Here is a 12,094-nt window from a genome sequence, read left to right as displayed (position 1 = left end):
GTAGTGCAAAGTCTCTTTGACAACCAGAAGCTTTAGCTTCAGGAACCACCTGATGACACGTATACTGTCATTCACACGTGTGACTCTCGTCAACTCATAGTCGAAAAGTTTGAAATACCAGAAGGAGACCCACACGTGCGGTTACTTCATCATGTGAAAACTTGTTTTTCATGGTTATAATCTAAAATTTTATGGTTTTTCTCTTGTTATGTGAATAACAGATTTTGGTAATGCAACAAAGGTACAAGTCAACATCGGTCGCAGAAGAGAGAGTGGTCTGAAATCCCACCGTCTAAATAGGTATAATATACTGGTTACCATCAAGAATACATTGCATGTGCAACGCATATATTGCCTTGAGACATATCAACTTATCAAGTACTGTCGTCTTTATTGAAATACCTAGTTTATGTAGTGATGTAGAAACTTTTTTTTTTGTCACTAAACTGAAATTATATTCATTAATTTGATGTGGAACCAAGGAAGTACACAATGCCCAAATAAAGGAAACCAAAGCCGACGGACGAAGTTAAAATCCTCGGAATCAAAGCCGGAGGAAAACGAAAACATCCCCGGAAACAAAGCCCTAAAGAAAGGGAAACAAAGACCCTAAAACCACAAAGCAGCAAAACAGAGACCCTAAATGAAAGAAGATGTATCCAAATACAATAGCAGAAGCAACAAGGCTAAAATCCAAAAAAACAATAGTCACAAGCGGCTAAGAAAAACTCCTCCTCAATTGCACCTGCGAAGAGATTTACTACGGCTGCCCACGGCCAACCCGAAATAACATCCGCCACCTCCTATCATGAAGAGAGCCAATCTCTCGAAACCAGAAACTAGGACTTCATAACCCGGCAAGCCAAACCACAAGAAGAAACTCGAAAACGCTTCCGGATGCGACGACGACGACTGAGGCGTCTAATTGCGTCTAGTTAGAAGCCTTCAAAAGGCTAACAGAAAAGATCTGAAGCAAGTACAAGGAGTGAAGCCTAACCTCTCGAGAACCTTCATCGAGAACAAGCACGACGAAAGAAGGAGGAAGCTATCAAACACAGAAACCAACACCAAGGAGGAGAAACCAATTGCCAACAAAGAAGACTACCACAACAGAAACAGAACGAAACCTCCGGAAAAAAAAGGGACGCAATTCTTCAGTAGAAACTATATACGTCATTCTTTTTCATTCTTTTATTCTTATGTGGATAACTAAAAATCTAAAATCCGTATGGGTAATAATAATAATAGTCTACTTGTAATGTGGACGCAATAAAACCACAAGTACTAAATGGTCTGAAAATCGAAAAGATAAAAAAGCTATACCAATCTACCACTACCGTACGAACTAACATATCCATCAATCTAATAGTATATCAAAATTCTTGTTTTGTAGTACGAATGAATATCTGAATGCAAACAAATCAAATCAAATTGTAAGGGATATAGAGTTTACGGTAAGATTGTTAAAAAAAGATATCAATTGCACTGTCCAATTCAGATTCCAAAAAAAAAAAAAAAAAAACCACATATGATCATCTCTTAATCAAACTATAACTACTTGTACCGTTGTACGTAGTCATTGTCTACTTATATTAAGATTGACATCTATGTCTGTGTATCCCTACACTATATTTATTAAAATGACAAGAAGTTATGTTCTTTCTACTTTTCAACAAACTATACACACTGAGTTCGTTGGAGTGTTTTATACTGTTTATATGCGACGTATACATATATGCTTCGATATATTAAACTAAAATTGTCTCCAATGATTTCTCATTTTTCGTTGGATTCTACCTTTGTCGTTGGACTATATTGTTCATAATAATACTGTGTCAATACAGTGATATACATATACAGCAGATTTCAATTGACAACACTAGCCTTCTAGGGATGAACCCAAAAATTGTTTAAGTGTATCGAAATAATGTTATTTCATTTATCAATAAGTGCATAAAATGAATGCGATGATTAAAGAAAATATATTTACAAAGCAATAGAATCATATATTTTTCAGTAAAGTTGTAATTTGGTGACTGATTAATGTTTTCGTGTTGGTCAAAACTAAAAAGTCAAAACACAAATTTGAACTATCCTGAGAATTAGTGTTGTTGAGAGTTTTCATCCTTCTCGTCGGCAATAATTCAGAGCAAACCGTATTTGATTAATTTTCTTAAATTGAAATAAGAATTAACGTATCTAACTAATTGTATTCCCCATTCCTTGCAGAGTAACCAGAAAAAGGAAGTGCGGATAATGGGCCATTATTCAGAGCAGCCCGTATTTTATGGGCCATAATTCAGATATAAGCCCATTTATCTGAAACTTGAAGTGTAATAACAAAATAGTGGTCCTTTTTCCTTTGAGTTCTGAGCCGTCGGTGATGCACTCGTGTTGTCGAATGGTAGTCAAGAATGTGTGGCTTGATACCTTTTCCAATTTCCAAAATTCATCTAGCCGTAGAGATTCAGCTATCCTGATAATTAGTGTTGTTGAGAGTTTTCATCCTTCTCGTAGTCGTAGGATCATCATACTGATGCTCAAATAACGGCCCCAGCCCAATAAATAGGAAAAGAGAAAATGGCTTTGGGCCTATGCTTGAAGGTGTTTATAACAAGTTGTCTCTAATCTCAATTAGTTTGAAGAAATTTCTAGGAACGAATTTTAAAACCAAAGGCAACGTCGCAAAGACGCGGACTATAAAGATGTTCACATTACATACGGATTGTCTTCCACGTGTCAATATAAAATTGGATGTCTTACATGTAACGAACCACGTGGCGTTATATTATTGGTCGTCACGCGAACGAAGCCTCAGAACAAACGAAAAAATTCAATTCATAAACAAAAATAGTCGACAAGTCTGCGATTTACGTTCATTGACGAATTCTTCTTAATCAGAAATTGAAGCCGAATCAGGTGAAATTCTTTTACTCGAATCTCGTGAATCTAAGAGACAATTATGATTCATCTGATCTCGCAATGTTTGATTGTTTTGCGATCGAAGATTCTACAGATGTAATGAATATCGGATGCATAGGGTTTGTAACATGCTCGCATATATTTGTCTGATCTAGAATTCTAGATGTTGATTTCGCTAGCGTAACATTTGGACTTGTCCGATTATGACACGCTTTATTGATCTGCATGCCCAATGTTGCTTCTTTTTTCGGTTGTGATGATGAATCTTGATTTTTGGACAATATGGATCAGATTATCAAGAATTATTACACTGTTATTAAGCCAAATTGTTCATAGATTTCATCTTTGATCTCTATGGTTTTATAAACATTTGAGATTCTACTTCATTCTTTCTTAAGTTTGTGTTGTTATTGACTTAGTTGAAAAACAAGAAGTGAAGCAAAAATGGTTGGTGGTGGAGCTCCACAGAGAGGAAGTGCAGCTGCAACTGCAAGCATGAGGAGGAGGAAGCCTGCTGGTGGCAGCAGCAGCGCCGGTGGTGGAGCTGGAACAATGCTTCAGTTCTACACAGACGACGCGCCTGGTCTCAAGATATCTCCAAATGTTGTTCTTATCATGAGCATTGGTTTCATTGCTTTTGTAGCTGTTCTTCATGTCATGGGTAAGCTCTATTTTGTCAAGAGCAAATGAAGACGATACATACAGAGCAATGTCATCGTACCCTTTTTCACTGTTTAGAATTTTGTCAGTATAGTAGTTTCATTCATGTTTTGAGTTTTGTTGTTGTTTTCTTGAGTAGTCTCAATTGACCTCAACATTTTTGCAGTTTCTTGATATTTGAATTTTTGTCTTTCTTTATACATATATTTGATCCTCTTTTTTCTTGGCTTGGTTTAGTTGATAGTTTAAGCGGAAAATTAACCAAATTAGATTAGTTTTGTATGGTATTTCTGGTTCGATATCTTAATGTTAAGACCTTGCTTTGGTTTCTATTAGGATTCGGTCTGTCGGGGTTCTGGATTTGAATAACGGTGACACTATACACCACATTATGGTTCAATTTTCAGATCATTTGTTTGTTCTGTTTCGGTGTTACCGCCTAACCAGTTTAGTTTATTTATAAGAGGTTTAAGCACTTTGTATAAGAGTATTGGTAATTTTTGGTTCAGATGGAATAAAGCGAAAAATTGTTAGATTTGAATAGCCTAAACCAGAGAGAGTTAGGTTTGGTATGGCTTAGGTTACTATTTTTTAAGAAAGTAGTAAACTGAATTGCCTCGTGAAATGCCAAAAACTCAAATTCTCAAGCATGTAACATGTATGATGTATGTATGAAGATTAACCAGCATTGTCATGTGTGATATAACATCATAAGTCACAAAAAGCAGAGTCCATGGTGGTTGAGAAGCTTTTATATCTGAAAAGAGGAAAATTAAATGCCGCCAATGAAATCATTTAATGATATAACTTTAAGGAGAGCCGTGAGACCAATAAACAAAAGCAAGAAAAAAATCAATAGAAATTACCAACAAATTAATTAGCAGAGATTTGCAAACTTTAAACTAATACTGATAATTAAGTCCTTAACCCCTCCCGTCGGTCACGTGATCATCACCGTTAAGATTACGACACGTCACCAAATCACAAAAACCCTTGAAAAGAAAACCCCCAAATTTACTGCGGCTGAAACGGCGGAATTCGAACGCAAGATTCTTGTTGTTCCTTCTGTCGCCGGAGCTCCATAACTTTCCGATGAGAGTTCGAATGCTGAGTCAATACAAACGTCGGACTCGACGCCGGTCTGTATTCCGGTACAAGCCTCCCTGATTTGTAACGAACTCCACAAGCGTTACAAAGTGTTTTAGGTCCAAGCGGTCCAGTTCTCCACTGTGGCGTTTTCTCCGAGGCACAGTGCGTGCACCGCCTCGCTCCATCCGCCGTAACCGATTCAGCGTTGTAGACTTTCTTCGGTTTAGGTTTAGCGACGGAGTGACAAAGCTCTGATTCAGACATCGGAGCCCAAGTTCCAGCTACGGAAGGTGCTGGTGCTCTTGATCGGCGACTTCTAGGTTTTCCGGTGAATGAAATCTCGGGTCTAACGGTCATGGTTAAAGGATTTGCTGGGAAATCGGAGAATGAATCGTCAACGAATCGCGATAACCATTCGAGATGAGCTGCGTCGTCACTCTGCAAAACTCAAAATCAGAACTTAGAAATTCAAAATCAAAATCAAAATTAGGGTAAATTGAAATTTGAAAACGTACGGGAACGCAGAGATCGTGAGTGAAGTCGGTGAGGAGAGTAGGAGAAGTGTAGGTGGAAGAAGGAAAGCTGAAAGGGTTTTCGGAAGAAGCGGCGGAGGAAGCGGCGGAGGAAGTGACGGTGGAAGAGGAAGAGAAGATTTCGTCGTTGGAGAAATCGAGAAGGTCGTCGATACGAAGCAAGTCCGGTGAAGACATGCCGTAGACGTCCATTGTTGACTCGGACTCGCTTACTGAGTATGTATGTGGTCACTGGTTCAGAGGTTTAATATAGAGAGAGAGAATTAGTGTAAGTGAGGAAAGAGACGAAGATGAGAACGTGCATAGAGTTAGCATGCACCGAGACTGACCTGACCACTCCCTTTTTTTCTATTTATTTATCCACTTTAATATATTTGTCTACATTTTTCTTTGAACATGCATGTGCTATTTAATTTACTTACCAGAGGATTAATTAACCATGAATTACATAATGCATATACTAGTCTTTTTTTAAAAACGCATATATTATAGATCGAGCTTATATTCTAAACAAGCATTTTGAAAACATTTCTTTCAAAACAGACACTCTAAACAGTAAAAGCATATAATACTTCAATTTTTATTGTTACGGACATTTTTGCCCTTAAACTATGAACTGGAGTTGAGAATGAGGTGAAAAGAATGTGTTTATCTTCTAAAAATTGTATCCCCATCTCTGATTCAATTTTAAGTTTCTTTTGACATCCAAAGATATATGGCTTAGATAGTGGACTTGCAGCTTCGACGGTAGGCATGAAGCTTTGACGATAGCACAAAGATTTGGTGGTGGTTCACGGCTTTGACAACGAGGGGTAACGAACGGCGTCAATGGTAAACGCTATACCCTAGAATTAGACTTGTAAACCCAAACCGTCAAATATAGAGTATGCAATTCTTACATACACACAATAACACAACACTACAACCATCCTCATTATCATCAAACACCATTAACATGAACAAAAATCAATGTACTTGTAGACATGATTATGAACATCAATTGAGCAATCAACAAAGTATCAATCACTTCTTGAATTCCTTAACCTGCACAAAAATCACTGAACAAAAAAACGTGCAAATCGTAATACTAAATCGTGGGACTTTTTTGTTTCTTGTTTTTTTTTTCCAGATCTCAAAATGTGGGATGTTAAAAATCTAGATCGCATTCACATCTCATGAGGACCGATTGTTAGTCGTCTGAATTTCCAATCGTCGCTGACATCACTCTGTAATCAATGACTCCAAAGTTGTTGGTGTTGGTCGCAAGTATTTTTGATTTCTAGTGTAAAACGTAAAAGTTCATCAACAAAGAAAGAACAACATCATCTCTCTGTAAGGGTAAAAACGACTTTCCCCAGGAAAGAAGTGCCTAAATCTAAAGATCATTTCAAAAGTGCCTAAAATAAAATATATATCTAAGACAAATGCCTTATTTGCAATAAACTCATTATAGATCATAGTCTATAGTTTTATTAATTTAAACAAGTAATGAAGGGGAAATTAAATAAATGCAAGGTTACTAATTTTATTTTTTTCAATAAGCCTCTCTCCCTTTTGTTAATTAAATTCTTCTGCCATCTCCTAAAAAGGTTTTCCGATTTTTTTTCTTAATTTTGTTGAAATTTGTGAGTTGGATCATTTAGTATCCCGTTGAGTTTTTTTTTTTTTTTATGTTTTCTTGTTCAAAGAAAATAAAATAATATTCTCCGGAATGTGTAATCAATCATAGAGTTGAATTTCAACATGACCAAAACAAGGAAATAGAGAACAAAATTGGCTCAACAATTTATTAATACAAAGTGATGCGAATGTATAACTATCTTGTTTCTTGTGCTTACATGAATATTTCGCATTTTGCAATCACACTTACAGAAAAAGAAAGAGACACAGAAGTGGGACTAGCTTCGATCGTTGTAGAATAGAGTGTACACAAGTATCTAATATCATTCTTCAGTAACCTAGCATGTCTTTCACAGGTTTGATTAATAACTAATGTGATAACGTTTAGAAATATCCTTACTACCAGAAGTAACGAAAATTTAGTTTTGATAAAGAGTTGTTTTGACATATTATTTTAAACATTGAAGAGATAACTATAAAAATGTAGTGGGGAATGGGAAAATGGATGGAGACAATGAAGGAGATGAGTCGACCGACGATCCGAAGTGCATTGCACTTTGGTTCTATAAATTCCTATGGCCCTCTTTTTAGGTTTATATATACATATTTTTTCCCTATCATTTATCTTCTTATGTCTCTTTCATGCATTGCTCCTTCATTAATTTATTCAGTTTTTCAACTATACAGAAACTACTCATATATGTACAAACACGCACGGCACATGCATATGATATAAAGAATGGGGAACCAATTGTTGCGAACATTGTGTTCATATTCGGCTAAAATATAAACATTCATATGCATCACTATCTTGTGTTCAATTTTTATGTGGCACCGCCAATCATCATAAGGCTCTAATTCGGGCAGATGTATCTGATTTCTTATGTCTTAACCATCTAATTACAAGGTACAATTGAATTAGAATTTAGGTAAATACATTGCGTGTATATGCAGTAAAAACATATTCCAATATTGTACTTTGGATGGAGGCATCAGTTTTAAAGAGTACACAGAAATATCTCTGCAGGGCTTTGATGTGAGAACAGTGACTCCTTTTTCTTTTCTCTTTTACAACTGCAATACATGAATTTGTTAAAATTTAATACAAAATAATACATTAAGTCACATATATCATCATAATTCATAAAATAACAAAATTGTATATAAACTGATTGAAGGTTCGCAGAATAGCGTGGCGCAACGTGTTGAAGTGTTTGGTCTGTTCCACAAACGTTCTTTCTTTTTTCTTTTTTTTGTCACTAGAAATTTTATTAGAACTTGAGATGGAACCTTACAAGAAACCAAACGCCCAAAAGAAGGAAACTAAGTCAGCGGACAACTAAAAGTCCCCAAAGTCATAAGCCGGAAGAAACAGTGAATTCTCCGGAAACTAAAATGGAATCAAGATACACTAAAAATACAAAGCATAAAGTTCAAGCCGATATCAAGAAAGCTCGAAATCCAAATCTAAGAACATTAGCAAGCTAACATAAACCTTAAGAATGATGCTAGTCCAAAAGCAACAAATCCACTTCTTCTTATGATAGTCCTATGAACGTTCTTTCTATAGTAGAGTTTTGTTTGGCTTAAGCCGGAAGAAACAGTGAATTCTCCGGAAACTAAAATGGAATCAAGATACACTAAAAATACAAAGCATAAAGTTCAAGCCGATATCAAGAAAGCTCGAAATCCAAATCTAAGAACATTAGCAAGCTAACATAAACCTTAAGAATGATGCTAGTCCAAAAGCAACAAATCCACTTCTTCTTATGATAGTCCTATGAACGTTCTTTCTATAGTAGAGTTTTGTTTGGCTTATAAATTAGTGATTTATGATACGAAGCCGACAATAATAATTATTGGCCTATCCATAAAAGTTCTGAAGCTGAAAATATTTTTATAATATCTACGTAAAAGTATTACAAGAGAAAAATACAGACTAATCGGTAAATCCACGTGGCTGCATGTGGGGACCGTTCTCATCTTCACGTTCCTCGAAGATAAAGAAGATTTGTTGTAGTTAAAGTACAAGATAAAAGAAGACGAAGTTGTGGAAAAAGAAAAGAAAAAAAAGAAGACGAAGCCATGAAGAAGGTAATAGAAAAACAAAAACAAAAAAGCGAGAATTGGCTTTGAAAGATTTTATATATACTAGGTTTTTAGTTACTACAAACAAATGTAATCGTAATCGTAAGATGACGTGATATATTTTCCTATAATAGTCGCAACATTTCTGAATATCGTTTATTCGTTTACTATATGACTCATACTTGAGAGTCCGACTGCAGTGGACATTAACTTCTAAACCAAGATGGCACGAAACTAGAGGAAAAGCTACGGAGATAAATTATTTTTATTCAATTTAATTTTTAGTTTACTACCGACAAAAGTTTTTCCAGCTGGCAACTTCTGTCTCATTCAGAAGGTTCACTTTCGTAGACCCATATATGATTATTTTTTCGTTGTAAAACATTTTTTTTGGTGTCCTTTATTTGCAAAACTTTTAAAAGTTAATCACAAGTAGTAGGAAAAAGTTACATCGTAAATTTTGTATAGTATTTGTTGTCATTTCTGTCCGAGCTTACTTATTCTGTTGCCATGAATTTGAAGTTTTGAATTATGGGTGTCTCACAATTGCATACACACTTAACCACTAGGCAACTCTATTTTATCGTATTGTTTTATTCAAACGTCTCTAAAAGAACCAGTAGGCAATTATGTAAGTCGGTAAGTATCCAGCCAATAAGTTGACCAAACAGAATTCCTAGCTGACCACAAAGAAACACAATTGTAAAGAAACTAATCATAAAAAAATAGATTTCTCTTTAATGAAGAGATATGATTTATGAAAAAGAAATTCAAACTTAATTCAAAAATATCTAAATTATGTGAAATATTGAAAACAAGAAAGACGAGCGAGAAAAACGAGTGTAGGGAGAATGTGACAATGCTTAGTGGACCCAGCCTGTCATGGTTCAGTCTCTTCTGCGAGAAAACATTTGTTGAAGTGATGAAGCACGATGATAATATTCGTATCGTATGTATCATACATAGTAAGTACATCTACGTACGGTGCGATTATCTTCACCCCAAGCGTCTCTCTTTTTCGATTTCGTAGTGGTAGTGGTTCCACTTACTTTTATTCGTCCTCTGAGATAAGAAGAATCTCTGATTCTAATTATTCATTCATTTTGATGATATACGTACCTACGAATATTATCATCGTGCTTCACTCCAACAAATTCCTAGTTCGGCTTTCTTGAATCACGTGACGGCGGTGATCCCAAAGCAAACACGTGCGACCTCATGTGCCCATAATGACAAATTTATGTTTTAATAATATGTTTGTTAACTCACTAGCTAGAGTATGTACTTTATTCACCACTTAATCACCTCTTAATTAAGTAAATAAATATTAATCTAATTGAGATAATGTTATCCTTCTGACGAATAACATGCAAAAATGATGACCTTATGCTCATCCTCTGTCCTTCTTGTCTCCCCCTTTTTTTTTTTTTTAATAATGTGAATTGAGTTGTGTATTGACTATTGAGATATTCATGTTTTGTGGTTAATTTTCGTTTTCTATGCCATTTTATACGTCTTATGCAGAATTTTAACCGACGACAGTATATAGTTAGTGGTTTTTAAAAAGCAAAAAAAAACATTACCTAGAGATATGAGCCGAATCCGATCAATATAAGAGCTAATCAGTAATGCAAAAGATAACAATTTTAAACAACAGTACTTATTGATTGTCAAAAAATAAAACAACAGTACTTGTTAAAAACGTATGCTGCAACATGACAGTGAAGTTGTGATACTGTAATATGAATAGATTAAATGGATCAGTCTGTTGTAATTGTTATATATTTGAATCATTTCAGTAATCTATTTTTTTTTTTCAATAATCTATTTCGTTCCTGTGCTATAACATAAATGGCTACATATTACTTTTTGAATTCATCGGAGTAATAAGAATCTGATTATGTATTCTTTGCTTAGAACCGTTCCAGAACAAAACGAAACAAAAAATCTGATTATGTTGTAGTAAACACAAAATAAAAGATTGATTCCACGACTTTTATTGACGTCCGTGAAATAAAACCATTGTGGTGTAAACTAGATTTATTTCAAAGCATAGAATTTAGTAGTAAAACCAGTTAGAACGAATGTATTTCATTGAATATTTGGAATCTGCAGCGGAAGACTTGCCCCAGTGAAGTACTAAAAGTACACGTCAATGATTTAGCCACGCAAGCTTTTTCGGTTTCGTTTGTTTCCACGTCAAGTTCAACAGTTTTGAAGACAACAAGATAGCGAGAAGGTGATGTGAAATGGGCTTCTGTTTGTATTGTGAATATAATTATGGGCCGTGGGGCCCAACCTCCATTGAATGCGACAACGACGACCACTTGGGGGACATTGTTAAGCACAGAACATGTGTCGGACATAAGATGTACAGAAAACACAAACGGCGTCGTATAAGCTAGTAGCCTTTTGGAATGGTGAGTTGATGTGCGTTGGAAATATCCGGCAAAGCCAAAATTTTGAATTGGGCCGTCATATCTAAATCATAAGCCCATTTAGAAAAGATCTATCCATTATGGACGTAAGTACAGTATGTAACAGATGACAACGCCGTATATTCGATCGTACATCAAATAAAAGTAACAGTCCATGTTCATAACGCATACATTGATACTCCATAACATCATTCACGAATTTTTCTTTGTTTTTGCTAAAATACAACTTTTTACTGAATCAACTTTTATTACGGGACAACCCAATAATACTCTGCAGGTTAATTTATGATTAATCAAATCAATTTTTTTGTACGTTAAGGTTGATTAATCAATTTTAGATTTTTCTGAGATTTTTTCCTCGAATATCTATCGAAGACAGAAGAATTGATGGTGTCAATTGCTTACTGAGGGAGATGGTGACAGGTGGATGTGAGTCCCACTCCCACAAAGAATCGGGTGAACGGTCGCTACTATTTGGCCGGACCCATTTCATCGCCGATTCGAGCCACGAAGAGACACTACAAGAGAACAAAGTCTTTTTCGACAACTTTTTCGACGGTAAATAAACGGTCGGAAATTTTCGACGGTTTTGTAATGATATTTTGACGGATTTCTGACGACATGTTTCCCGTCAAAATATTGTCGAAATTTTTCGACGAATTCTAAATGATTGAAAATTCTTCAGTTATTTCCAACGAAATTCCGACCAAATTAAATCCGACCAAATATTTCGACAATTTTCCG

At 35.4% G+C, this 12,094-nt stretch overlaps 2 protein-coding genes and 4 long non-coding RNA genes across 8 annotated transcripts; 2 read left to right on the top strand and 4 right to left on the bottom strand.

The window, feature by feature from the left end:
• Nucleotides 1-169: 169 nt before the first annotated feature.
• Nucleotides 170-1,340, bottom strand: AT3G09465. The gene is made up of 2 exons (NR_141537.1): nt 997-1,340; nt 170-583 (listed from the first exon to the last, which is right to left on the bottom strand). It is a non-coding gene; the product is annotated as an other RNA (long non-coding RNA).
• A 1,487-nt stretch (nt 1,341-2,827) lies between these two features.
• AT3G60540 (Preprotein translocase Sec, Sec61-beta subunit protein) lies at nt 2,828-3,880 on the top strand. Of its 3 annotated transcripts, none has more exons than NM_115918.3 (2): nt 2,835-2,919; nt 3,342-3,880. In NM_115918.3, the coding sequence occupies exon 2, from the start codon at nt 3,367-3,369 to the stop codon at nt 3,610-3,612; it is 246 nt and encodes an 81-aa protein (NP_191613.1). In that variant the 5' UTR covers nt 2,835-2,919; nt 3,342-3,366; the 3' UTR covers nt 3,613-3,880. The 3 variants fall into 3 exon arrangements, with proteins under 3 accessions (NP_974467.1, NP_191613.1, NP_001327136.1); NM_001340049.1 differs by lacking the exon at nt 2,835-2,919 and adding an exon at nt 2,922-3,041 and having other exon boundaries at nt 3,342-3,792; NM_202738.2 differs by having other exon boundaries at nt 2,828-3,781.
• Nucleotides 3,881-4,189: 309 nt separating this feature from the next.
• On the bottom strand, nt 4,190-5,731 carry GATA4 (GATA transcription factor 4). The gene is made up of 2 exons (NM_115917.5): nt 5,187-5,731; nt 4,190-5,109 (listed from the first exon to the last, which is right to left on the bottom strand). Exons 1-2 carry the CDS (start codon nt 5,394-5,396, stop codon nt 4,597-4,599), a joined length of 723 nt encoding a protein of 240 aa, NP_191612.1. The 5' UTR covers nt 5,397-5,731; the 3' UTR covers nt 4,190-4,596.
• Nucleotides 5,732-7,791: 2,060 nt separating this feature from the next.
• On the bottom strand, nt 7,792-8,434 carry AT3G09445. The gene is made up of 2 exons (NR_141536.1): nt 8,319-8,434; nt 7,792-7,895 (listed from the first exon to the last, which is right to left on the bottom strand). It is a non-coding gene; the product is annotated as an other RNA (long non-coding RNA).
• Nucleotides 8,435-11,735: 3,301 nt separating this feature from the next.
• On the top strand, nt 11,736-11,988 carry AT3G09425. Its single transcript, NR_141534.1, has one exon. It is a non-coding gene; the product is annotated as an other RNA (long non-coding RNA).
• On the bottom strand, nt 11,768-11,988 carry AT3G09435. The gene has a single exon (NR_141535.1). It is a non-coding gene; the product is annotated as an other RNA (long non-coding RNA).
• Nucleotides 11,989-12,094: the final 106 nt, after the last annotated feature.

The sequence above is a fragment of the Arabidopsis thaliana genome, chromosome 3, assembly GCF_000001735.4.
Source record: "Arabidopsis thaliana chromosome 3, partial sequence".
Classification (NCBI taxonomy): domain Eukaryota; kingdom Viridiplantae; phylum Streptophyta; class Magnoliopsida; order Brassicales; family Brassicaceae; genus Arabidopsis; species Arabidopsis thaliana.
This window is presented reverse-complemented; position numbering and strand designations above follow the sequence as displayed.